The following is a 27381-nucleotide window of genomic DNA, read 5'->3' on the forward strand; positions in this document are numbered from 1 at the left end:
AAACAACAAAAATCTCATAATTCAAATTTCTCAAACCTAAAACTATTATATCCCATTTTAAAAAGATACACTTCTCCTTAATCCAACCACACTGTCCGATTTCAAAAAGGATTTACGGCGAAAGCATAGCATTAGATTATGTTAGGACATCACCTTGACAAGAAAAACCACACAGCCATTTTCCAAGCAAGGAGAGGCGTCACAAAAAAAAACAGAAATACAGCTAAAATGAATCACTAACCTTTGATGATCTTCATCAGATGGCACTCATAGGACTTCATGTTACACAATACATGTATGTTTTGCTCGATAAAGTTCATATTTATATCCAAAAACCCCATTTTACATTGGCGTGTAATGTTCAGAAATGTTTTGCCTCCCAAAACTTCCGGTGAATGAGCACATTGATTTACAGAAATACTCATCATAAACGTTGATAAAATATTAAACTGTAATTCAAAGAATTATAGATACACTTCTCCTTAATGCAACCGCTGTGTCATATTTCAAAAAAACTTTACAGCGAAAGCACACTTTGCAATAATCTGAGTACAGCGTTCAGACACGAAACCAAACCCGCCATTTTGTGGAGTCAATAAAACTCAGAAATAATATTATAACTATTCACTTACCTTTGATGTCCAAATACCTCCTTTTTGTTCGCGTGTTCAGTCCACTACTCCAAATGCAGGAAGCGCGCGTAAATGTCACGACAAAGTCAAAAAAAGTTATATTTACGTTCGTAGAAATATGTCAAACGATGTATAGCATCAATCTGTAGGATGTTTTTAACATAAATCTTCAGTAATATTCCAACCGGACAATTCCAATGTCTTCAGAAAAGAAACACAGCTCACACTCACGTGAGTGCGCGCCTCTGAGCTCATGTCATTTCCTCACTCATCTGACTCCAGGCCCTCTTGTTCGCTTCAAATTCACAGTAGAAGCATGAAACAACGTTCTAAAGACTGTTGACATCTAGTGGAAGCCTTAGGAAGTGCAAAATGAACCCTAAGTCACTGTAGTTTGAATAGGGAATCAATTGAAAAAACTACAAGCCTCAGATTTTCAACTTCCTGGTTGGATTTTTCTCAGGGTTTTGCCTGCCATATGAGTTCTGTTATACTCACAGACATCATTCAAACAGTTTTAGAAACTTCAGAGAGTGTTTTCTATCCAAATCTAATATGCATATCCTACCTTCTGAGCCTGAGTAGCAGGCAGTTAATTTGGGGGCGCCTTTCATCCGGATGTCAAAATACTGCCCCCTACCCTAGAGAAGTTAAGAACAAATTCTTATTTACAATGACGGCCTACACCAGCCAAACCCGGACGACGCTGGGACAATTGTGCGCCGCCCTATGGGCAGATGTGATACAGCCTGGATTCGAACCAGGGACTGTAGTGTTCGATGCAGTGCCTTAGACCGCTGCGTCCATGTGTGTGTTTTAACTATTTAACTGAACTAGAATGCTTAAAAAGCCGCAATTTATTTTGTATCAGTTATCGGTATCGTTTTTTTTTGGCAAGGAAAATATTGGATATCGGTATCAGCCAAAAATGTCATATCGGTTCATCACTACCCTCTAGTATAGAAAAGAGCTCACAAAACATGAGCAAATTGGCCTAGTGTTCAACATTTGCTGGATTTATCACACAAAAAAACATAAATAAAACAAAAATGATCCTGTACTTGGTTGGGCCCCAGGACCATGAGAGAGCCCCCTGTTCAAGTGCAGCCCAGTAGGGGCAGATGATCACTGTGGCCTCAGGCTACAGGAGATGTATAGACCTGGCCATATGGAGGTAAAAGGGGGGTTTGCTGCTTGTTTCCACAGACCCACAAAGAGCCCATTCATCAGGTAGGTCCAGGAGTGGGGCGTAGCTTGCCCCCTGGCCCATAAATGGACCACATAACGGACCCTTCCACAGGGGAAATCCTCTGTAATTCTAGAGCAAAGAGGTGAAACTAAGAGAAGATTGGAGGGAGGAGACTTTCAAAGTGAACTTGCCATCTTCAGGCTAGCTCCTCTCAGACAAGCCATTTGTATAGGACCCTCTGATTGTCAAATACATTTTTATTGTCACATGCCTCGTAAACAACAGGTGTAAACTAACAGTGAAATGCTGACTTACGAGCCGTTCCCAATAATGCAGAGAGACAAATAGAAAAATAATAGAATACACAATGCGCAACATTGACAGGGGATGCAGGATTTTTTTTGCCTCATTTAGACATGTTTCTGCTTATAATTTCAGACATTTTGTTAGTGAACTTGTCTACAATTAGATACAAGCAGCTTATCTTCTGTCATTATATGTTGACCTAGAAGACTATATAAACCCTTCTTCACCAGAACAATACCATGAATCGGTAGAATGAATGCTTCAATCTATTTGACACCGGTCAAGTTCTCCATCATCTCTGCTTCTTTTGCAGATCAAAGACATTTAGGGACTGAGAAGAAAATGCAATAAGTCAACAACAACAACAAATTGGGAACGATTTTCTGTGCTAGTTGTAAGGAAATAGAAAGCTGTGAAAACGACCCAACATGTTTCTGATAAGATTTCAGTTCGGCTTGGATCTATATTTTATGTGGTTGAAATACTATCATCTTTTATGATGCTGATAAATATAGCCTTCATATTCTCTGATGTTCCCGAGTCAAAATGTACATTTGGTGTATAATTTTACTGCAAGAAATGCTTAATTCTGCAGGAGATAATATAAAAGACTATGTGAGAGGTTATAGACTTTTAGTCAGTGTCCAGATTTCAGTTTCCATTTAACCGATCTGAACAGCAGGCTACAGTTCCCTTGACGTGCCATAGGCCTATTTGAAGTTCCCATCTTGTGACTGTGTAATTTGTATAGCTTCTCACAATCACACATAACATAGCCGACAATACCATCATCCTCTTTTACAACTTTAACAAATCTTTCCTAAACATTACTTTTCTGGCCCTCCCTTCTCTTTATTTTCATCTCTCCACTTCGCAACTTTTCTCTTATTGAATTCAACTCTGACATTGTCCTTTTTGCCTCAGTGGATCACTGTTAACTTTTTCTGCCCGTTCGCAAAAGCACTTGGCAATTGGTGTGTAGGCTATTTGGCACGCGTACAGTTAGGCCTTGAAGCTTAAACTTATGCTCTAATGTCACATAGCCTAAAATAATGAAAGAAAAACCTCAATGATATGCACAGTGTACAAAACATTAGGAACACCTTCCTAATATTGAGTTGCACCCCCTTTTGCCCTCAGAACAGCCTCACTTCGTTGGGGCATGGACTCTAGGTGTCAAAAGCATTCCATAGGGATGCTGGCCCATGTTGACTACAATGCTTCCCACAGTTGTGTCAAGTTGTCTGGATGTCCTTATGGTGGTGGAACATTCTTGATACACATGGGAAACTGTTGAGCATTAAAAAAAATGTAAAATGCAGCATTGCAGTTCACTCAGCGTAAATTGCACAAAAATGATACATCATGGATTTATGAATGTATTACATTTACATTACATTTAAGTCATTTAGCAGACGCTCTTATCCAGAGCGACTTACAAATTGGTGCATTCACCTATAATATCCGGTAGAACAAACACTTTACAATAGTGCATCTAAATCCTTTAAAGGGGGGGGGGGTTAGAAGGATTACTTTATCCTATCCCAGGTATTCCTTAAAGAGGTGGGGTTTCAGGTGTCTCCGGAAGGTGGTGATTGACTCCGCTGTCCTGGCATTGTTTTCTCTTTATTCAACCCGACTGCCACCCACCCACCCGCCCTTCATCCACACAATATTTAGCAGTTATAAGCACGGGGACTGCGGGTTATGAGTCAACCCATACATCACTAATACACGGTATGACAGAATTGGTCAAGAGCCCATAAAACGCCTGCTATCCACTGCAGCATCATCTTTCAAATTGTGCCTTTCTCCTGCTGTTGGGCATAAGGGCTTGAGAGACTATACGGTAATATGTCCAGCATCATCCACACGATTTCTCTAGCATACGCTATCTTTCCCTCAGTCTCTTCCTCTCTCCCAGAACTGTTCTCACTGTAGCAGTGAGCGAGCCCTGCACCCCCAGTCCTCCCCCTCACCTGTCCTGCTCAGAGCTCATATCTCTCCCATCTGCAGCTGTCAGCAGGTCAGAAAGGAGGTAAACAGGGGCCTGGCACAGCAAAGACAACCCCCTCCCCCTCCGCAACCCCAACAGCCAGTGACATTGCCTCCCTCCCTCCTCCACACTATTGAAGGTAAGAACAATGCAGCCACATAGGGGCTGGTTCACCTGTTTCTCCCATAAAGACCTCTCCATGCCCCGGACTCCATGCCCCGGACTCCATGCCCCGGACTCCATGCCCCGGACTCCATGCCCCGGACTTCATGCCCCGGACTCCATGCCCCGGACTCCATGCCTCGGACTCCATGCCCCGGACTCCCACATAAGCAGCTGTGGTGCGTGGGCCCAGGCAGGAGATCCCTTTGTGTAATAATCACCTGGCCATTGAACACCGCTAACCTACTGTGACGCCCCATTCCTGCCAGTAACACCTAAAACGTAAGGAGCCACAGCCAGAAAACACTGAGACATTTGATTGACTCTTTAACTAATGGGAAGATGAATGTCATAAATTACAAAGTACATCATTCCAGCATGGGAAAGAGTAATCTACATCACTGACTTCTAAAGGGGTAGTGACCAACAGACACACAAGAACCTAGCCTCCACCTGCAGAGGTGTCCCTATCAGTCCTTGCTGGATCTGTACCTACCCATCCTAATATGCCTGGCCCACCGGCATCTGTGCTGTGTGCTGTGTCGTCGCCAAAGGACACAGGTCCTGCGTCATCGTGCATAGGTAATAAATAACAGAAGGCCACGGCGACAGTAAATGTGCCACTGTGAGGTTTAAATTTAGATGCGGGGTGGAGTGGTTCCATATAGCGCATGGGACGGCCTAGACTGGATGGCTTCACAGCGTTGTCAGCTGTCAGCAACACTCTCTCCCCAATGCAGATCAACAAACAGACAGACAGACAGACAGACAGACAGACAGACAGACAGACAGACAGACAGACAGACAGACAGACAGACAGGATATTTTTGTTTCTAGAATTCCATTCAAATAAGCCTATAGACACTATGTTGACTATGAAAAAAAAGATCACTTTTGTCAAGACTAGGCTTATCTCTAGTGACAGATGGGATTTGGTTCTGGGTTCCGAGACTGCACAACATTTGCACATCAACAATATCATACCAAACCTTGAAATCAAAAAGTTGTCAAATAACCAGCAGTCGGGACAGTCAAAGACAACATCCCAACGTGTGTGGTTGCAGTTTCCTAGCAGCACCCTGATGATCTGGTAAACAGCTCTGAAGAGCACCAGCAAGGTGACCGGAGCTAGGGAAGGGCGATCCTCTAAATTGCTTTATTGCAAAGTTATTTAAATGTTCTCCCAGTGTGACCCTGCGTCCAGACAGAACAGAAGCTCTGAGTTATGAGTGGGCTGACCTGATGACGAAGCACAGCCACTTCCTGATGGTACGGTCAATAAACATGCAGGGTCGAACATATGCTCCAGCAGACACCAGCATTTTCAGCACGCTTCACTGTCACTGTATAACAACACCCATAAAATCAACCGGTCTCCTCTCCATCACGGAGACTGGGTGGATGTCTGGGTTTACAAAACAGGGGGGATTTTGGGAACAGCTTTATTGCAATAATTTTTTTATGTTACTTCCAAAGATACTGAGCGACTACGTCAACCAGAATTTATATACGGGCAGTTTCCGTATCACAAACAACAAGCCAGCGCTGTTTATTAAAAAATAAACGTGTGCAAACTGTCCAGCTTGTAAACAAAACACGCTGAGACAAAGATACGTTTTTACGTTGCCGATAGAAAGAACATATTAAAACAAGCAAACATGAATGTTGACATCACGCACCAAAAGGTAACAGCTCCTCACGTTCAGCTTGACTAACGTTACAGACGTACTAACTAACGTTACAGTTTATTTTATATTTCTTATTGTAGTTGTCTGGCTAAATAATAAACATGATATATATCTAACAGATTGAAAACATGCAGCTAATAGGTGGGAAGGTTTGCGTTAGCTAGTTATCATGAATTGATACTCACAGCGTGTGGCCACAAACATTCACCATTCGTTTCAGGGACTGATTCCTGTACTTTGCTGTCTTGCATCTCGGACACCCTTGGTTGTCCATCTCTACAAAGCACAGAAAATAGATGTCAACAATGAACTAGCAAGTTATCAATATCTCTTAACAGTTCACACAAGTGGTAAAATATGTCACATCTAAATAGTCCCGATGAGAACGTCGGTGGTAAGATCGGTTCCTAGTTAATGGTCCCTCATAGCGCACCGCACTTAGTGGACAAATGCGCAATAGTGATAAATCTTGTTATTTTCACATTTAAGATTATGAAAACAAGAATAAACACACACACGACATTTTCAGAGCTCCACAATGCTTAGGCTTATTTCATTTTTTTTAACTGAAATTATGCATTTTCATCTGATAGCCTGTTAGATAACCTATTTGAAAACATGAGAAACTCACTATAGTAATCAGCAAAAAACATGGTTAATAATAATAGTCTAATAATCAGAGCCTAATAATAACAGGTATTTGCATCAGCTATATATTATTGTTGCATTATGATAATCAAATATCCTATCAGTTCATTTCCATTAACTGAGCTAACGCATAAGGAACATTCATTAGTTTGCTTTTTTATATGAATCGATGTTGGAGTTGAATGTATAATGTAGGCTATAAAGAGTAGGCTGCTGTTCGCATATCACCAATGATTTAATTTAGCTAAAAGGGGCAGTCCATTATCGCACAGCTCAGTTGGTACAATCAAAAAATAATATGCCATGATGCAGACAATATGGAGAGTGTTTTCCGCTCCCATATCAAAATCCCCAACACATTCACCTTGTACAGGTAAGCCTCTGAAAAACTGTACGTCATGTTTGAGTGACAGCTGCAAACCAAACATTCGTCTCTGGGGTCGAGGTCGCTCCTCCCTGGCGGAGCCCTTCGTAGCCAATCGGGTGGCTCTCCTGCAGACAGACCCCAATGCCCTCTTGCTACAGTTCCCGCAGAGTAAAAGTCACGTTGGAACGAAAGGGGAGCGCTATCCACTTACAGCTGCTGCCAGATATTCGATCGCATTCGCATGGCGAGGGGGTAACCTGATCGGCTGAAGGCTTGCCGGAACCAGGGAGGAGTGACTTACCAGGAAAGGCTTGAAAAATGTCTTCTTCTTCAGGAGAAGTCACAATTTCAAATGACATTCAGAAGGAAAATGTGAAGACGGACAGGCGAGAGTGTATCAAGCTTCTGGCGCTCGGTACCGCGGAGCTGTCTATGGAGCGCACAACTTCGAACACTGATGCGGTCCACAGTGAACTTCTGGTGAGCGCGGCTTCCTCGCTGGCATTCTCCCCGGAGCAAGTGGCGTGCGTCTGCGAGGCTCTGCAGCAGGGAGGCAATGTGGACCGGCTGGCCAGGTTTTTATGGTCCTTGCCACAGAGTGACCTGCTACGCGGCAACGAAAGCATCCTGAAAGCTCAAGCTCTTGTCGCTTTTCATCAGGCTCGGTACCAGGAGCTCTACAGTATTTTGGAGAACCACAGCTTCAGTCCGTCCAACCACTCCTCGCTGCAAGACCTCTGGTACAAGGCACGGTACACCGAGGCAGAGAAAGCGCGTGGGAGACCCCTGGGCGCCGTGGATAAATATCGCCTGCGGAGAAAGTACCCACTCCCCCGGACTATCTGGGACGGGGAAGAGACAGTATACTGCTTCAAAGAGAGGTCCCGCAACGCGCTGAAGGATCTCTACAAGCAGAATAGATACCCCTCTCCAGCCGAGAAAAGAAACCTCGCTAAAATCACGGGACTGTCTTTGACGCAGGTCAGCAACTGGTTCAAAAACAGGAGACAGAGGGACAGAAACCCGTCCGAAGCACAATCAAAAAGGTGAGAAAGAACAAATAAAGTATCCGTTGATTGCTTGATTTTACGCAAATGGCACAGTGTGCGTAATGGGACATTTAAATTGTACATTCATTACCAGGAATACTTTTTGAGATTATTACTGGCAAGGTCGAGCTGGCTTGCCTTGTATCATACACACACATGACTGCCTCTGGCTATTGCATGGTAATCGCCCATAGAGCTTGGTGTGTGAGTTGACAGCGTAAATAATTAACATTGGATAGAGTAATTCCGAAACAAAAAAGTGTGCCAAGTAGCAAACACGCCGGTAATGTTTTGAAATATGAGGCTGTTGCCATCCAGATCGGGTTACTTTTGCGTGTTCAGGCGCTAAGAACATGGATACCAGTCCAACATTAGCCTGCTATATTCCGAATATAACTTTTATAGTCTAAATGGTGTTATAATGCTGTTATAAATAAGTTGTTTTATAGATTTAGCCTATACGTATGAAACAATTATATAGTCTCCTGACAGTGTGTGTGTGTGTGTGTGTGTGTGTGCGTGCGCGCGTGCGTGTGTGTTCAAAACCAACTGAATACCTCACCTGTGTGTGTTCAAAACCAACTGAATACCTCACCACATAAATCACTTTAGCTGTTTACTTTTCCTTTTAAGCCGAGGGTAATCAGAAAACCTCCCTTCAGCGTTTCGTTTGAAAACCCCCACCCACAGGCAGGCAGATATCTTCCTTTTTCCTTTTTCTTTGTGAACAAAGCTCGCGCGCACCTGGTGGAGGTGACTTCTTTCTCTCGCTCTCTCTCTCAATTCAATTCAAGGGATTTATTGGCATGGGAAACATATGTTAACATTGCCAAAGCAATTGAAGCACACACACACACACACACACATACACACGCACATACGCACGCACACACACACACACACTTCCAGAAAGATTACGTCATAAACAGCTCAAAGGCATGTTTGGTTGAAGGACGTTTTTTGTGTTTGCAATCCACTTCATTCCAGTATGTGGAGGCCAATAATTATATTACTAATGACTGAAAATGATTGTCCTTTGAGTGACAAAATAAGTGATTATAAGCCATAGTTATTAAGTTAATTTATGGAGAAGAGGAATAAGCTATCCTTCAATAACTGGCTTGCAGGCCTCAGGACGATGAAGCAGAAGTTTGCCAGAGTCAATGAGGCTCTTTATTTCAGAGAGCGAGTCTTTTTTTGTAGCGAGGGAAATGCAGCTGTTTCAGTCACTCATTCATGATGAAAAATACAGTTGGAAATGCCATTGTTCGATTTCTTAATATTTTCCTGACATTACAAAACTTAAAAGGTGAAGTTATGCAAAGAAAAAATAAACCAAAACATATGCCAATCACCACCAAATCACAAATAAATGTATTTGACCATTTGTGTTATCACGCTGCGACCGCTGACATTTGTCACCCTGGAATTTATTGCACCAAATGGTAGGTCCACTGTTGGTTGTATTGTCGTATAAGCCTACTAGGTCCTGAAGGAGTATAAATAAAGGAGGGCTATAATTAAGTTTATTCTCCACGGGGTAAAACTTTTGGTAGTCACTACACCTCTTTCAAGCAATGTTTGTGAGATCTCTATTGTTCACCTCTGTTGTTATGCCCACAAAGATTCTAGAAAATATATGTACTCGTGCTTGAGGTTGTATCACTATTTCAATTGGCTAAGACAGTTGAGGTATGGATTAAGTTGCATTGACAAATCAGCCACATTTCTTAGTATGCAAATAATAAGGTATTTTGCATGTTCAAATCAAAAACAATTCAAATGTTATTTGTCACATGCTTTGTAAACATCAGGTGTAGACTAACAGTAAAAATGCTTACTTACGGCCTTTCCCAACAATGCAGAGAGAACATTTGAAAAATAATAACACAAAGAATAAATACACAATGAGTAACTTGGCTATATACACAGGGTACCGGTACTGAGTCGATGTGTGGGGGTATTATGTACTTGAGGTAGACATGTACATATAGGTAGGGGTAAAGTGACTAGGCAACAGGATAGATAATCAACAGTTGCAGCAGTGTATGTGATGAGTCAAAAGAGTTAGTGCAAAAAGGGTGAATGCAGATAGTCCTGGTAGCTATTTGGGTAACTACACTGAACAAAAATATAAACACAACATGTAAAGTGTTGGTCCCATGGTTTATTAGCTGAAATAAAAGATCCCAGAAATGTTCTATACACAAAGGAAGCTTATTTCTCTCAAAGTTTGTGCACAAATTTGTTTACATCCCTGTTAGTGAGCATTTCTCCTTTGCCAAGATAATCCATCTACCTGACAGGTGTGGCATATCAAGAAGCTGATTAAACAGCATAGTCATTACACAGTAGCACCTTGTGCTGGGGACAATAAAAGGCCACTAAAATGTGCAGTTTTGTCACACAACACAATGCCACAGATGTCTCAAGTCTTGAGGGAGCGTACAATGGGCATGCTGACTGCAGGAATGCCTACCAGAGCTTTCGCCAGATAATTTAATGTTAATTTCTCTACCATAAGCCGCCTCCAACATCGTTTTACAGAATTTGGCAGTATGTCCAACCGGCCTCACAACCGCAGACCACGTGTAACAATGCCAGACCAGGACCTCCACATCCGGGTTTCTTCACCTGCGGAATCGTTGGGGGGGGAAGGGGGGGAGTATTTCTGTGTGTAATAAAGCCCTTTTGTGGGAAAAAACTCATTCTGATTGGCTGGGCCTGGCTCCCCAGTGGGTTGGCCTGGCTCCCAAGTTGGTGGGCCTAATGCCCCTGTCCAGTCATGTGAAATCCATAGTTCGGGCTTAATGAATTTAGTTCAATTGACTGATTTACTTAAATGAACTGTAACTCAGCAACTTCTTTGAAATTGTTGCATGTTGCGTTTATATTTTTGTTCAGTATATTTAGCAGTCTTATGGCTTGAGGGTAGAAGCTGTTCAGGGTCCTAATGGTTCCAGACTTGGCGCATCGGTACTGCTTACCATGAGGTAGCAGAGAGAACAGTCTATGACTTGGGTGGCTGGAGTCTTTGACCATTTTTAGGGCCTTCCTCTGATACCGCCTGGTATAGAGGTCCTGGATGGCAGGGAGCCCCAGTGATGTACTGGGCCGTATGCACTACCCTCTGTAGCCTTCTGTTTACAGGCAATGACATTTATTCCTTAGTAGTGAGTGATGCAATATTTTATTAATTTATACAATGTTCACATCCCAACACACACACACACACACACACACACACACACACACACACACACACACACACACACACACACACACACACACTACCACTGAGTGAGAAACACACACGCACACCCACTTTCTCATCATTCTCACAGGTCTGCCTATGATTATCTTGGTTTCAAAATCTGTCTGTCTCACTCACTCTGTCAATAGTAAAACTCCACCTCTGCGATCACAAATGACAGCAACATACTGTAAGTCAAACTAGTAGAACAACTTACTTCTCTGACCTCTATTCTGCCTCACACAATTCTATCATTAAAATCTATCAAAAGTGTAGACAGTCCCTGAGCTTCTTTCTATATCTCACTGTCCCTTCTCTCTGGCTTTTTTCCCACAGTGAATCTGATGGCAACCACAGCACAGAGGATGAGTCTAGTAAAGGACAGGAAGAGCTCTCTCCACTCCCCCTCTCCAATTCATCTGACGGGGCGATGACCCATGGGGCCCTCCCCCTGCAGACAGGGTCTCTGGACAGTGGGTTGGTAATCAAACAGATTGGGGACATCAAGATGCCCCCTGGATCCAGCAGTGGGGTTCTCTTTAATGGGAACCTAGTGACCAGTAACCCCTCCACTGTCTTCCATAACGGTGGCTCGTCTTACCTCCAGGCCCCCAGCAACATCCTGTTCAACGGGCTCAACCTGGGTGTCCAGCCCCTGGCCTTCAACCCCCAGCGGCTCTCTGGGGGGGTCTTGATGGGGGGCTCTGGTGTGGACATGCAGATGCAGGCAGGCCAGGAGAAGGGGCTGGGCAGCTCCAGTGTGGACTACGCCTCCTACTCCGGCTGTGTGAACGGGGCAGAGGTGAAACTGGAGGGGGTTTACAGCTTGGCAGCTCAAAATGCCGGCTCGTCCGTCCTCACGTTCAGTTCGTCCTCAGGGGCGCTCCAGCTGGGCGGTTACAGTCAGGCCCATGTGCACAGCGGCATATCTGACGGCAACGGGGCATCTCTGCTCAACAGCAATGTAGGTCTTCCTCCTCTGCAGCTCCCCTCTGGCTCCTCCTCCTCAGCACTCTCACAAGGTGGGTTGACTTTAACTGGTTGTCAGTTCTGCGTCAGTTACATTGAAAACTTAATTTTGAAGTTTTGCCGATAACGGTTGAATTTTTGCCGATAATGGTTATTGGTGAGAAATAATTATTGTTTAGAGTATTTTAGGATTGAATGTCTTCTTCATTGCTAATGAAAGATACATTATCTGTGCATTTACAAGAATATGGTGGTAGTTGATCCTAACCTTTCAAATATAACAAATATTGCAACCAAATCCCTTTCTTCTTATTCAGTAAGGTGAATGAGTCCTGGGATGAAATAGCAATGGGTGTAGTCATCAGCTCTGTTATGCCTTCAATATGTCTGAGCTGCCTTAGCATTTGGTCTTCCTGACTTTGGGTCTGAGGCCAGAGACTTGTTACTGCACTGCAATGAGTTGGGGCTCGACGCAAATGCCAGACACACACACACACACACTCCATTATCTTGTGTGGCGATATGTGGTGGTCCTGGAAAATGATAGAGATGAATAGAACACAGGTTCTGAAGTCATCATCAGTCATCATCACTGCACACCTGATCTCAGGGGAGAGAGGAGGAGAATCTGTTTCAGACAATTACAGGGCTGAAAAACCTACTAACGAGGAGAGAGTCATTACAGCACTTACTTTGACAAAAAGCAGAGATTTCATACCAGGACAACAGAAAAGGAAAATGGAAAGGAAAAAAAAGCCTTTTTGTTGGCCCATAGCAGGCTTTTACATCAATACAACTCTCCTGGGTCCCACAGGGCCAGCTTCAAAACCCAGGTGTGAGAGACACACAGCAGAGATTTCTGATGGATTTCTGATGGAAGTTAAGAACATACAGCAACAGTACAGTAAGAGTGAAGCCAGAGATTTGGAAGACTATGTTAGTCGAGTCGAGTAGGAGTGGGTTAAAGTGGTTCAGAGATAAGGGTATAAAGTACTGTTTGTAAGGAGTATAAGATGTATAATGCCCTGTCATTTGATTATCCCAGGTACAATCCAAGTGAACAATGTAGCAGTCAGTTCTTCCAGTGAGGACTCCTACCACCACCAGCACCATCAGGACAAGCTGGCCATGGCCCCCATGCACCCCAGCACGGTGCTCTACAGCATGGGCAACGCTGGACAGACCTCCATCAAGAAGGAGCCCCTGGAGGGAGGCGGGGGTGGTGGGGTGTACTCTTACCACCATGGCCTTCACCTGGACCCCAGTGGTCAGCTCAGTTACTCCTCAGCCCCCCTAAACTCAGAGGAGGTCCCTTCTAGCCAGGGCCCCACCCCCTCCTCTGACGTAACCATGGACAGCTCCTCCAGTCTAGAGCCTGAGGTCTACACCACCCTCACCGTCAGCACCCCTCTGATGGCCCAAACAGACCCGAACGTCCACCACCTCCAGTCTGGGGAGTACCTCAGGGGCCACAACCCACAGCCTGTCCCCTCCTCACACCTCCTGGGCCCTGGCATGAACAACAACTACATGTCTGTGTCGGAGAGTAAGGTGGACGCTAGTGGCGATGGGGTGAATGAGATGGTGCGGGTCATGTGTGGGGAGATGGAGCCGGGAGAGGAGAAGGAGCTGGCCAAATTACAGACAGTGCAGATGGACGAGGATATGGCTGACCTTTAACCTGTAACCTATGACGTTTCATAAGCACTCATATCTGCCCAAGCAGTGATATGGTGAATATTTTTACTTTTTTGTGTGTTTTTTTACCATTCATTTCTTCTAAGTGTTAAATTATTTGCTAATGTTGTGTTCATTTTACCTTACAATGCACTCTATTCAGATACAAACCCCTTGGATTGGCACCATGAAGTCATCCTAATGAATTATTTTAAAACCCCCGATTCCTCTATGCCTCACAAAAAGTCAGAACTAGAAGTCCCTTGCATGCATATGAACCACATTCTAAGTGTGCATTTTTTATATACAACACCTGCTACTTCCCATTGAGTGGACTTGATCCACAGAAGCAGGTGTTGGAATGGCCCTGGTCATGTGACCAGGATGTTCCTCCAAACTAAATGCGTCATCTGGGTCAACTCAAAAAGGTCCTTTAGTAGGGGGAGGGGAGCGTCTCTGTGAAAATGTTCACTAAACCACTACAACTGCTGCACTGAAAACCACATAAAACCACACTGAAAGCCACACATAAAACCACACATGAATAACAGGACCATCACTGTGCACAGCAGTTGCTGATTTATGCAATTTAGTCCTCTTCAAATTCTCAGAAAGTCATTCAAGTCTACCATCCTCCATAGTACATTCATCATTTGTTACATATCACGTGGGCTGAGGATGATTCATCATATTTATGGCATGGTTTCTGTTCGAGGGACTTAAGAAGAAATGAATGTGCCTTTCTGCCCCGTAGAATGTCAGTCTGTACTGACCTCTCCTAATTTGCACTAGCATCAAAACACTATAACAGAAGATTGTAGCTTCAAAGAACCTACCTTTCCCTCTGGACTGATCAAACCATAGCAAGTCTATACTGTGAAAACATATTTCCATCTTCATCCATTATTGGAGACGGGGAGAGGTTATAAAGCGGTTGTGGTACAGTCTGTATCTATTTGAACGTAGTAAGACCACTATATGCTGTTTGTTCATTTTGGCAACAGTACGTCCCATCATTCATTTTGAAATGTCTCCCAAACTGTCTCTGTGAAAATATACATCGGTTATATTTGTCTTCACAGTAAGATGCAAGCACATTTATATGATTGACTGGTGTGTCTGTTTGTGTGTTTGTATGAGAAACTGGAAGGGGAGCATTGTATTTGAGGGAGAAGAACCACATGCAGTCCGAAGTGTTTTATATGGAGAGGGATTTGTATTGTGTCCCTTTGCATGGCAAACTGAGTTAAGAATATTACAATGTCCTGGTTAATAGTGCCTTTTACTTTGAATTGTTATTTTCTAAATACGATTGAGTGTGACTAACAAGTTCTCTACACTCTATGATTGATGCATAGGTGCAGAGCGAGACACATGCAAAACTTCCATGGTTTTCAGATAAAGCTATTCCACTTTGGGTCATTTTCTGGTATTATCAGATAGGTGCATAAGCCAGACATCTCCTGTGATGTTGAGGTAGGGAGTAAGTGGGCCTCATACGTCAACAAATGTATGTGGAGCACTTCACAACTGAAGACATGAACTCCACACAGACACACAACACAAAACCATAATACCCCATCTCAACCGCATGACCAACAGATGTCATTTACACATAACAGTAAGACATTAAGACAAAGATCCATGTACATAGAGACTTGCCAGTACATTTTCCTTTGTCAGGTTCCATGACCTAAACCTTCACTCAGAGTAGAGCTATGAACAGACTGCAAACTGACATAAAGATTACATTACAGAACAACTTTGTCTACATGCTCTGATGTCATATACCAAAAATAAGCCATAGGCATATGGTAAAACAGATTGTTTTTTATTTTAGCTTGAACTGTATGTTTGTAATCTGAAATGATGTGAATGTATTTTTCTAAATCTCCATACTGCATTAAAAGTTTATATTTATAAAAATATGAAACTGTTACTAGTTTTTGTCATGAAAAAAGTGTTCATTTGGCTCCTTTACCATGACTAAATAATTTCTAGATGACTTCTTAATTAAACATGTGAGTTGCGTTTGTGTTTAATGTTATGTCTACAGTGGACCTAAATTCTCCAGACAGGAAGCATACGTCTTCTATATATTTAAAAGGCTTAAAAAGCCAACCTCTGCGAGGATGGGGGTATAACAGGCATGCCCTGATCCAACAAGCCTAGAACTGCGCTCTGCAAACCTGCAGTGATCATTTGCACATGCCTGGCAACCTGGTGTTCATTAACCCTCCTATTCTCATCTCAGCCGCCGTAATTCAAATAAACAGCAATGAGATTTCCAGAGGTACTGCTCATAGGGGTGGGGGGTCCATAGCTCCACACAGTCCTGTCCATGGGCCCTCTCCCTGGGATAACCCAGAGCAAGCTCTCCCTGGCTCACTCAGCTGATCCACATATGGATGAATGAGTCAGAAGTGTTGTCACTCACAGGCACTGTGTGTCTGTACAGAGAAATCCTGAACTGCTCACATGGCTTTGGGGGATTTTTAATGATCTTCCACCCAATTCTGATTCACTCCGCCGGCTCCCAAGTAAGGCTGGTTAAGATAAAGGGGGGAGAAGGGGCGGAGGAATGGATGCATGGATGGATAGGTAGATGGAGAATTTATAGGGGTTTTCAGACTGGACTTCAGGTCTTATCCTCTTCGTAGATAATTTTTATGGGTTCTATACGGATGACCCAAATAAACAGAAGGTGTTTGTCTCCGCTCACTCAATGGAGAGAGAGGGGGAGAGTAGGGGAGAAAAAGGAGAGGGAGAGGCAGGTAACTGGTCTATGGTTACCTGTGCACGGGTGACTTCGTTGCCATGGGCATTGGATTAGCTGATTGTTAGGTATCAGGTGATGCCTACTATAATATTGAAGAGGGTGAAACGGCTTTGTTGAAGCCCTGAACAAAGTCTGATTGGAAAAGGGAGCCAATGTTCTCTTGGTCTCATGGGGTGTGGGCCCCAGAAAGCTTCAAATTTCCCCTTTTTATTGTGCCTGTAGATTAGAAGAAAATGAACAGCACAGTCAGTCTTTTTAAAGGAAGACTAAACACTATTTTGAAGAACATCTGTTTGCAATATTTCTACATTATTTGTATTACAGTATAGCCTACAAGGCAACCTTAATAGATGAATGTAATGCATATTTAGGGGGAAAAAGTTTAGAAAGTCACTTATAGATATGTCACTTTTAAAATAACACACTTTATACATGAGGTGTGTCCAGCAGGCTATCGTTCACCATCAAATACACCAATCCAACCACATAATAATGTTACCAAAAAGTGGAACAAGTAATATGTATAATTTTGTCCGCAATTTAAAACGTGCACTGTAAAACATGCGCGGGCGAGCAGTAAAAGAAGGGACCCCCCCAAAACCGAGGCCTTATTAAAAACGGTGACCTCTGATCTCTTGGATGGTTTCAAAGCTGACATTTAATGCGGCGCAGCAGACTGCAAGCCATATGTAACATGACCTGGGGAGCGCGGTACTCTGCTGCTCCACGTCCCACTAATGAGAGGCCAGGGGTCGCTGGGTGCTGCGCTGCTCCAAAAGACCCACCAGCAATGCTTTACCCACGGAGATTCATTTGTGGGGTTCCGAAAGTGAAAGGTAAATAAATGAACCTAAAGTTAGCAAATATAAGTACAATTATAAATTTATGTTTAAACGCGCACTCTATGGCGTTTACAATGTGAGATGTGTGTGTGTCTAAAATCCACTGGGAACGACTGAGGTTAGCTTATAGGCTTAGTTGTTTTCGCCATCAAAACCACAACGCAATATTTGACTTCGACATCAGATAATTGAGTTGTTATCAGGCGTGAGAAAATATCTGCACATGTTCAGTCCTCCATCCACAACGAAAAATAAAAGGAAAGGTGCGACCTGGGGCAATTTAATGCTCGGTTCTGCACTATAACCGCAACGTGTAACATATGCGTAAAAACGGTCCAAACGTGCACTACACATGCCAGTGTGTTTCCACCCATATCTATATCTCTCCCCCCCTCACACACACACGCACACGCGCACCGGTGCACGCACACATGTTGGGGTGTTGTTGTCCACTGAAATGGGATATGTTGAGAGAGAGGCAACAGCTGGGAGTCCGCATCATCGCCACACCACACTGGTGAAATTGTATTTCCAATAGAAACGCACCACTCTGTAACAGGAGCGACGCAAATAAGAGTCAAACTCCTTATGACTATTAAAAGTCAAACTCCTTATGACTATTAAAAGTCAAACTCCTTATGACTATTAAAAGTCAAACTCCTTATGACTATTAAAAGTCAAACTCCTTATGACTATTAAAAGTCAAACTCCTTATGACTATTAAAAGTCAAACTCCTTATGACTATTAAAAGTCAAACTCCTTATGACTATTAAAAGTCAAACTCCTTATGACTATTAAAAGTCAAACTCCTTATGACTATTAAAAGTCAAACTCCTTATGACTATTAAAAGTCAAACTCCTTATGACTATTAAGGAGTTTGACTCAATAAAAACATGACAGTTCCTTTCCGCCAAGCCAAATGCCACCTGCCCAATCAATGTTTACTATAGATGTTTTATTAGTTGTGTTACCAACACTCATAGGCCTTTAAAGATAATGGTAAACTTCATTTAGTACATAAAAATATGAACACTAAATATTCTCTCTAAATAGCCTAATTAATTTACGCATTGTGAATGTCAAATCTCGATCTGTGCATCCCGTCATGGGGTTGTTGTTTATAAACTGGCGCCCCCTCCCTACCACTAACCTACACATTGTCTGAAACCAATGGTCAAGTGGTTTAGAAAATGAGGACAACACATTTCAGAACACTGTGGTTGTTTTATTACATAGAACGTTACGGCAAAGCCTCAATCGAATGATCGTTTAACAACATCAGGACCAAAGTTTGTTTACTAACCTGCTATATAGCGTTGTGTAGCCTCTGAGGTGGCCCTGCGAGGAAAGTGAGCCGTAATGATTTTGATGGGAGGTGACCGCAGTGCTCTTATACAAGGCTAATTTTCTAACATGACAGGAAACTCTGTTAAGCTGATAATTGCGGCTCCAATTTCATTTAACTCACTCATGTCAACAGTTGTGTTTTGAGAAAGCAACCAATTCGGAGTATTGCACTTAAAGTGATGAATAGGCTTGTATGTTTTACAACAAAAACGTAGGTCTGGGCAGGGCCTATAGGCCAATTCAAACTAATAGTAGAGAAAAAAGTCATATTGTGGTAATTAATAATCACATATCCTATACTTCGTCTCAAGTGAGTGAGTTAAATTATCAAAAGATTCTGCAAAATAAATCCTAAAATTATATTTACACAGACACAACAACATTAGGGTTATAGAAATATAGTAATCTAAGCCAGACTTGATGTTGCCTAACTGCACTCATTTCTGTTTGAAAATGTTTGCCGCATACTTTGCATAGTTTGAAGATATATAGGCCGAAGCAACGAATTATACGGGGTGACAAATATTATAGGCCCACCTTTTAATTTAAAAACGTTTTACATCAATGAATTATTAGGCCTGACTATGTCTCGAATTATTTTGATTTATCCAAGTAGGCTAGATATATTAAGGAAAGCCATGGACTACATAGGCTACATTCCAAATGTTTCAGCCAATTTGAACAGTATCAGCATTGTTCCAGTCAACAGCTGAAATAGCAGTTTGATTAAGCGAAAACCATCTGCTTGCTTGTGTGAACCCGGCCTTGCTAGACTTTCACAATTTTACTCTCTCCTACTTTTTATAAAGAAAAAAGCTTCAGTCACAAAACGCCACATATAGACGGTTTGATATGAGATATGGTGACGTTTTTATGAAGTGCTTTCTCGGTATGTATTTGTGGATTGTTTTTCTTTCTCCCTCTCATTTTCCATACACCGACGTTGTGTGCAGTAGCAGAGACGTCGCCAATCGTCATCGTTGCCCGGGGGCAGTGGAGGGGAGTCCACATCTTGAAATAATCACGACCTGAACTAAGATTGGGCACGTCCCCCTGGCTTCTCGGGTTAAAGGAGGAGGCGCGGCGCAATGTGGTAGAGATATTAGAGAAACCTGAGAGCGGCCCATAAGACAGCTCATTTGCTGGAGCGCTAGGGTTTAGAGAACTGAGCGGAGCGAACCCCATAGGCCTCCGCCTAATGTCGAGGACCGACCGGCCAACCGCGTAATATGCACCTTTTATTCCCTGAATGATGGGGCCTTCGTTTTCGATAGCCTACCTCAACGTATTTCATAACTTCTTGTATGTTCTCATTTGCATGACAGAATGCACATCTCTCAGGCAGTTTTAGGCTATACTTTGGATGCTCGTTTGATGTTGTTTTCCTTTATAAGCAATACAACTGGGAATAGGTCGAGCAATTATACATTATTGGCCATGAATTCATCAGGAGGCAGTTATGTTGAGATCATAATAATCTCAGCAAATGGTTGGGTCTTACACTTTATTTATTGCATACCCTCGTTCATTTGCTTTTATCATGGAAGGTTCATCTACAAAAGTGCCCCTAAATCAATTTTATAATCTTTATGGTACAGGCCATTATTTTCAAACAGAAGAATCTGGATATTTTAGATTCGCCTCTCATCCAAGCACGAGGTTGGTTTTTACACGTGTCTAAAACCACAGAAATGTATTAAACCAACGCTCGATGAAACCCTTATAACTGGTAGGCCTAGTGGTGTGTAGAACACCAAATATGTTAACAGTAAATTACCTCTAACCTTTAACCCGACACCTATATTTCATATGTAAAATCAGATATTGGTTTAAAGATGTAGGCCTAACGGACAGAATAAATAATATTGGAAATAATATTGGCTGCCCTAGAAATGCTCCTTTCCGGTGTCTACTTCTCAACGTGTTGCCGGAGAGTCAAGTTGCAAATCCTGGGAAAGATAAAGAAATTTGATCTATCCTTCAAAACAACGACTCAACGACCAAGAGCCCGTGACTCACAGAACTCATTTACTAATGGATAGGTTTTATGTTTCACGCCACAACATTGAGGACAGCAGTGGAGAGACGATTTATCTCCAGGGAAATAACCTTAGGGAGTCCGGAATAAAAATGTACATCATTTCGTAGAAATATAAAGATTTCACACCATAATAAATGAACAACTAATGCAGTACAATTAGTAGCCTAAAATGTACTGATGCAAATTGAAACGAAAAGAAAATCGAAAACACAGATATAACTGAACATCAAAATGATTCAATGTATGACTAATGGTTTAGGCAAGGATTTTGGAAATTGAAAGAATTAAACAAGCTGCAAAAAAATAACATAAAAAACAACATAATAACAATAATATCAATGGAAATGTCCATCGATGTGTTAACACGTCGGGTAGTCTATGGTGCACATGCGTAAAGAGGAGTCACACCAATCAAATATAACTGATGAACAAACTGAATATCATAACTGTTGGTTCATTGGGGCTATTATTTGGACATCAAGTTAGAGGAAATATATTCCATCAGATTCCAGGTTCTATACCACACGATGCATTTTGCAAATCTCAGTTGAAAGCTCAGTAAAATATCCTACACGTGTCAGGCCACTATTCCACAATATAAGGCCTGTGCATATATCTTTCATCAATAGACCATCTTGCAATATTGACATAGAAGCCTTACAAAGCCTTACAAATGATCAATACCTGCACGTTTCTTAACGTTTCTTTCCTGTCTAAAAGCACCAACCTTTTTGGCAGGCACTCCTACGTAATGGCACGTATAACTATCATAGGAAGTTATTAAATTATATCACCTCATAAAATACACTACTTGATAATTAATAGACTATGAAAAATAGGAGAGAAATACACAATCTACGTGCTATTAACTCGGTGGCAAGATGAGGGGGTTTAACGGTGACAATAATTAATAATGCATGGTGATGCAATAAATTACTTCAGATATATTCATCGATCTCTTGTACTTCACTTCAAGCCTTGTCTGGAACTTTCCAAAAACATGGGAGGTCCTGCATGAAGAGAATGATAAAAATGCTCTTTAAGAAAGAAGTCTGTAATAATTGATTAGCATGTAGGTACCTTTGCTCCCTCAGCTAACGCTGGAGAGGAGTATGGGGTGGGGGGCTCCAATTTCAGTCCCTGACGTACTCCCTCCAGGGAGGAAACGGAGCTGCAAGCCCAGTTCTGCTCGGCTGCCAGGGTATAGGGCAGTGGGAGAGCCAATCAACGAATCGCGCAGCGCTCTCTTTAAGCCTGACATATCTCCAACAGGAACAAATTGTCCCAACAATCAACATCCGAATCTCCCGTGCGCATCAGGGGTGGAGTGGATATTGTCCGGACGCCGGATTGCACTGGGTTCTGGAACACAATAACAAACCAGTGAAGAATATATAGACAGAAAAGCAGCATTCCTCTGGATATCGGCGTTGGGCTGGGGATTGAGACCCGACATCATGTCAATACTACCTTCCTTTGGGTTTACCCAGGAGCAAGTCGCCTGCGTCTGCGAGGTCCTGCAACAAGGAGGGAACCTGGAGAGGCTCGGTCGTTTTCTCTGGTCTCTCCCAGCTTGTGACCACCTCCACAAGAATGAAAGTGTACTGAAAGCAAAGGCGGTGGTCGCCTTCCACCGAGGGAACTTCAGAGAGCTCTATAAGATCCTGGAGAGCCACCAGTTTTCCCCGCACAACCATCCCAAGCTGCAGCAGCTGTGGCTGAAAGCGCACTACGTGGAGGCGGAGAAATTGCGCGGCCGACCGCTTGGAGCGGTGGGGAAGTATAGGGTAAGAAGGAAATTTCCTTTGCCCCGCACGATCTGGGACGGCGAGGAGACCAGCTATTGCTTTAAGGAGAAGTCCAGGGGTGTTCTTAGAGAGTGGTACACGCATAACCCCTATCCCTCCCCGCGAGAGAAAAGGGAGCTGGCCGAGGCCACGGGACTGACCACTACGCAGGTCAGCAACTGGTTCAAAAACAGACGCCAGAGAGACAGAGCCGCAGAAGCTAAAGAAAGGTATGTTTTGACCAAAAAACTACAATCACATGTTGCCATAGTAGGATTAATAGTAGGAAAGAATAAACTAAACATAATCACATGCGTAATTTACCAGAGCTGGAATTTTGTTGAATAAATTCCCAACTAATTTATTTAAAGTGACATGCACTTATGCTGATTTTTAGAAGGACCAATTAATATTACAATACATTTATACTAAAGTGGTTTAACAATTTTAAATTACAATTCATCCACTGTAACTTACATTTCAAACATTTAGTGTGATACCCCAAAACAAAAAGCTATGGCCAACATACGTTTGAAATGGAACCAATGACAGACTATTGACTGTATCCTTCTAATTTCGATAGTGTTGTAAATATTTCTGACATCAGAATAAGTTACAGCTATTTAGACAGTGTTACATGTCCAACTGGAGCTACAGGTCACGGTTTCAGTGGTCAAGATATGGAATCAGTATGATACAAGATATTATTCTAATGCAATAATTCAAAGTATTGCGTGGGACCAAAAGTTTCCCTTTTGCAATTGAAATGTCAAAATAATAAAAAGGATTGAATATATTTTTAATTGCATTATCCTAAAGTTTAAACCAATTTTGGATTGGCTTGTTCTTGGCTTATAATTGAAATGTCTAGCTTGTATTTGGCCTATCGATTCTGTAAACCAGGGTCCAAGATTGTTTATTCACAACCAAAAATCACCACCACGAAATCATGCAACAAACCAATGATGACAGTACTCAACTTTTGCATAGTTCAAATAGTTACACGACAATACGAGTGTTAGGAATTGGTTGGGCTAAATGTTGACTTGTTTCTTTTTGTGTTCAAATCTTTATAGTCCTCAAAGTGGTATGATAGTATGCTATAAACATTTATATTTCTAACGTTTTTACATATGTTCCCTTCTCAGAGAAAACAGCGAAAACAACAACTCCGGCAACAACAAACAGAACCAGCTGTCTCCCCTCGACGGCGGCAAGTCGCTCATGTCCAGCTCGGAAGATGAGTTCTCTCCACCACAAAGCCCTGATCAGAACTCTGTGCTTTTGCTCCAGGGAAATATGAGTCACCCCGGTGTCTCCTCTTACCCTATGACGGGTCTCGGTGGCGCACAGCCGGTGCATGGAATGCACGGACACCCGCACCAACTCCAAGACTCGTTGCTGGGACCTCTAACATCGAGCCTTGTGGATCTAGGCTCCTAAAGGCAAACTGATACTATCTTTGAAAAGACTGATAACTCTACCAGCTTGAGTACATATATGAAATTACACTATGGTACCTTATAACTAGACTGACCTCTGTCTGTCGTTAAATTTGGTTAGAACTATAACGCAATTATTTTATGCGCTTATCCTGACTTAGGAGGTACCCTCCTTCCCGTGAAAATACAATCAAACCCCCTTTTACGAACTCTTAAGTCAACGAGACACTTAAACTGGACTGCCCTTTTGCTTAATTTATGATATTTTTTTGTTCAGATAAAATTTATAGCAACCTCCTGCTATGGAAACTAAGAAGCGACGTATTCATTAAAATCCTATTAGTTTCCAATAAAACAAAAAGAGACGTCAATTTGTTTAATGTGTATTATTTGTATGTCCAGTCAATAAAATAAATAGCATTATATCATAGCCTATATTCATCCCTCAAAGATATGTAGGGCATGCAGAACAAATATAGGCTATAATAAACCAAAACATTTTGCTCAGGTTTTCTTCCTTGGTATAGCATTGAGCCGTCTACATTTTACGCACGTCCATGATAGCAAACAATACAAAATATCTGTTCAACTTTTGGGCAGGGTGTATTCGAAAAGCACATTTAGTTTCTTAGGCCTCTATGTCCCTATTTGGATGGATAGAAACCACGGTCAAAGTTCTCTGTTTAACTCTCCAGACAAAATGGACATATTTAGTCTTTCCTTGAAATTGTTGCTTTAATTTTCACCCAACGTGGGATTTCAGATATGTTAATGGTGTTGAAACTCAAAACATGATCAATTCAGAATAACAACAAAACATCCGGATTGGGAACTGTAAAATGTGGGCCCCAAAATGTTTTAATTCGATTAAAAAAAGGACCACGAGGTATGCACAACAGAGGAGTTTTGTCGATGATATTTAAAGTCATGTTTTGCCCAAGGCGAAGAAGCCTGGTTCTCGCCCGTGCTCCGTGAGCGCTGCGGATCATTACGTCTGCGTTGCGGTGTTTACTTTGCTCTCTCCAAGTGTTTGTTCTGTCGGTTCTGGGCCACGGAAAAGCAACACCATCTGCGGAAGGCGTGATTTTACATTAATCTGTAGTCTACTACGAAGAACAAATAAACCTAGAAATTGATTTATGTTTTTTAAATACTTCCTCCTTCATCCTTTTTCAACATCATGCACAACTTTTAGAATTACAATACAATTAGTATTGAACCCTGTTATCACTCATGTTTTAGGCTAACTATCCTATAATATTGATGGGAATTGAAAGCTCAATGATAAAACCACCATCACCAACAGCAATAATAACAACAGTAGCCTAATCTGCTTCTTATTTGAGTTATTAGCATATTACTAAAATTGTCTTAGATTAATACAAACAATATACAAATAATAACACTACTGTAATAATATGAATAATTGCTGTTGCAATCATTGTCATTCGAATATATCGAATAGGCAAATGTAAGACTGATTTGTATAGGGTCTACAGCCGCGTTAGGCTATAGAGCAATCCTCAAAGGACAATAACATTTATAGCGTACTTTATGGGCCAAATATCTGCGTCATATTTTGAAAAATGTCTCACTTGCACTCCAAAAGTTTCTGGTAACAGAGGACAACTCCTCTGCCCCCCTACCCCTTCGGCTCATGTCAGGGTAAATTGTTTTGAACAGAGAGCACGGAGGATTTCCTGGGCCTAATCTGAACCAGTTGCTGCTAGCATTAGATCCTGATTGCCAAGCTTGCAGGGCTATGCCCGGCTATAGCACGAGGAACCCTGGCCTGGGGCAGTCTGCATCCCAGAGGCGGTTGTCATTTGGGACTGTTTCTTAACCTATCATGACTACCAGATACAGCGGAGTGAATATTTACCATTTACAGCCGTGCATTTCATATTTTTAAGTGATGCGGTTGTTACATTTTGAATAGTTTTCTAATAATATGTTACTAGCCCTACAGCTACCATACTACTAAAATAAACTTGAAACTAGTTATGCCTTGGGATTCCCTGTATATAAATATATCCTTTGAATCTAATATGCAGGAACATTTGGACCTCATTTGAACTCTAAATAAAGCAGGAACCTGTTATTTGATCAACCCCAATGTATCTGATTTACAGGAGACACAGAAACAAGTCTGTCTCAAAAAAGTGCCAGGGACTCAAATGTAGGTTAGGAATTTTCTGCACTCTGCCTCCCACTCACAAATAATGCGCAGAACACCTTTGATTTACAAAATAGACTCTTTAGACCAAATTTGCAAGAAATCTCCCATGAGACTGCAAGCAGAGAAAAAAATATAGCCTGATTGGCTAACAGCCAATAACAAAGGCACCAAAGTGAATGTGCCAGTTAATCTAGCGACAATATGTCTGGTAAAGGATGGACACACAGGAGATTACTATGTGCCATACCGGAATTAAGCCATCAATGTCACCTCTACAGGGGTGGAAATAGAAAATGAATTCAATCCCTTGCGGAAACTCCAACAAGGCTTTTAATCACGCCTGAATTCCGCACTTCAGATCCCAACCGAACACGGTGTGTTCACACTGGACAGTTAACATGGATACACACATACATGGATACACACATACATGGATACACACATACATGGATACACACATACATGGATACACACATACATGGATACACACATACATGGATACACACATACATGGATACACACATGTGAGTCTACTGTATCTGGCACACAGAGAATTCCTCCTTTCAGTTCCACAAGTGGGGCCATGGTGCAGCAGTGCAGCATGTGTAGGAGGAATAGGCCTACGCCTCAGGCACTGGGCTCCTTCATTAGAGCTGAATGTGATGCGCCATCAGGTCCACTGTGAGCTGACTAGTGCCAGTAAGAGCAGCTGCTAAGGGACAACAGAGTCGTCAGAAGGGCATTTTGTTTTTCATGGATATGACTTGCAGTGGCATTAAATCAATGACAGGAAAGACCTTTTCGGGTGTAAATAAACATATAAATAAACATATAGAGAGTAAATGAAAGGCCGCAGTCTGTTCTAAAGCGTGGGAGAGGGTTCTGGTATGTCGATTTTGGTAAGCACTCAGAGTGAGTAAAATGATCCATCTACAATGAGGACAAAGCAAAAGGTAAGGAACTTGGTCTCGGGCTGACTTTCTCAGGTCTAGTGCCTGCAGGTAGCCTTACCCCCACATGGGAGCA

The 27381-nt window shown here is 42.3% G+C and overlaps 3 protein-coding genes across 10 annotated transcripts in view; 2 read left to right on the top strand and 1 right to left on the bottom strand.

Annotated features, from left to right (window-relative positions):
• LOC115172531 (CDK-activating kinase assembly factor MAT1) overlaps positions 1 to 8616 on the bottom strand; it is a 69104-nt gene extending 60488 nt beyond the window's left edge. For 3 of the 7 annotated variants that reach the window (XM_029730076.1, XM_029730071.1, XM_029730072.1), the window contains exon 1: positions 6159 to 6361. The gene's annotated coding sequence lies outside the window, so the exon portion shown is untranslated. Of the gene's footprint in view, positions 1 to 6158; positions 6362 to 6985; positions 7074 to 7289; positions 7322 to 8599 lie in introns of those variants that run through there. The other 4 variants (XM_029730075.1, XM_029730074.1, XM_029730073.1 and 1 more) reach the window with 4 other exon arrangements.
• On the top strand, positions 6984 to 15864 carry LOC115172528 (homeobox protein SIX4). 2 transcript variants are annotated; one of them, XM_029730063.1, is made up of 4 exons: positions 6984 to 8034; positions 11627 to 12312; positions 13074 to 13163; positions 13305 to 15864. In XM_029730063.1, the coding sequence occupies exons 1-4, from the start codon at positions 7307 to 7309 to the stop codon at positions 13937 to 13939; spliced, it is 2139 nt and encodes a 712-aa protein (XP_029585923.1). In that variant the 5' UTR covers positions 6984 to 7306; the 3' UTR covers positions 13940 to 15864. The 2 variants fall into 2 exon arrangements, with proteins under 2 accessions (XP_029585923.1, XP_029585924.1); XM_029730064.1 differs by lacking the exon at positions 13074 to 13163 and having other exon boundaries at positions 6988 to 8034.
• A 6300-nt stretch (positions 15865 to 22164) lies between these two features.
• LOC115172530 (homeobox protein six1b) lies at positions 22165 to 26182 on the top strand. Its single transcript, XM_029730069.1, has 2 exons — positions 22165 to 22964; positions 23883 to 26182. Exons 1-2 carry the CDS (start codon positions 22405 to 22407, stop codon positions 24175 to 24177), a joined length of 855 nt encoding a protein of 284 aa, XP_029585929.1. The 5' UTR covers positions 22165 to 22404; the 3' UTR covers positions 24178 to 26182.
• The last annotated feature ends 1199 nt before the right edge of the window (positions 26183 to 27381 follow it).

The sequence above is a fragment of the Salmo trutta genome, chromosome 33, assembly GCF_901001165.1.
Source record: "Salmo trutta chromosome 33, fSalTru1.1, whole genome shotgun sequence".
Taxonomy (NCBI): Eukaryota; Metazoa; Chordata; class Actinopteri; order Salmoniformes; family Salmonidae; genus Salmo; species Salmo trutta.

What these genes read in the sequence shown, in the direction of transcription:
- LOC115172528 (XM_029730063.1), top strand. Translation starts at nt 7,307, where the DNA reads ATGTCTTCTTCTTCAGGAGAAGTCACAATTTCAAATGACATTCAGAAG. An exon ending in CTCCTCAGCACTCTCACAAG is followed by an intron (nt 12,313 to 13,073) that starts GTGGGTTGACTT and finishes TGGGTCCCACAG; the next exon opens with GGCCAGCTTCAAAACCCAGG. An exon ending in GAACATACAGCAACAGTACA is followed by an intron (nt 13,164 to 13,304) that starts GTAAGAGTGAAG and finishes TGATTATCCCAG; the next exon opens with GTACAATCCAAGTGAACAAT.
- LOC115172530 (XM_029730069.1), top strand. Translation starts at nt 22,405, where the DNA reads ATGTCAATACTACCTTCCTTTGGGTTTACCCAGGAGCAAGTCGCCTGC. An exon ending in GCCGCAGAAGCTAAAGAAAG is followed by an intron (nt 22,965 to 23,882) that starts GTATGTTTTGAC and finishes TTCCCTTCTCAG; the next exon opens with AGAAAACAGCGAAAACAACA.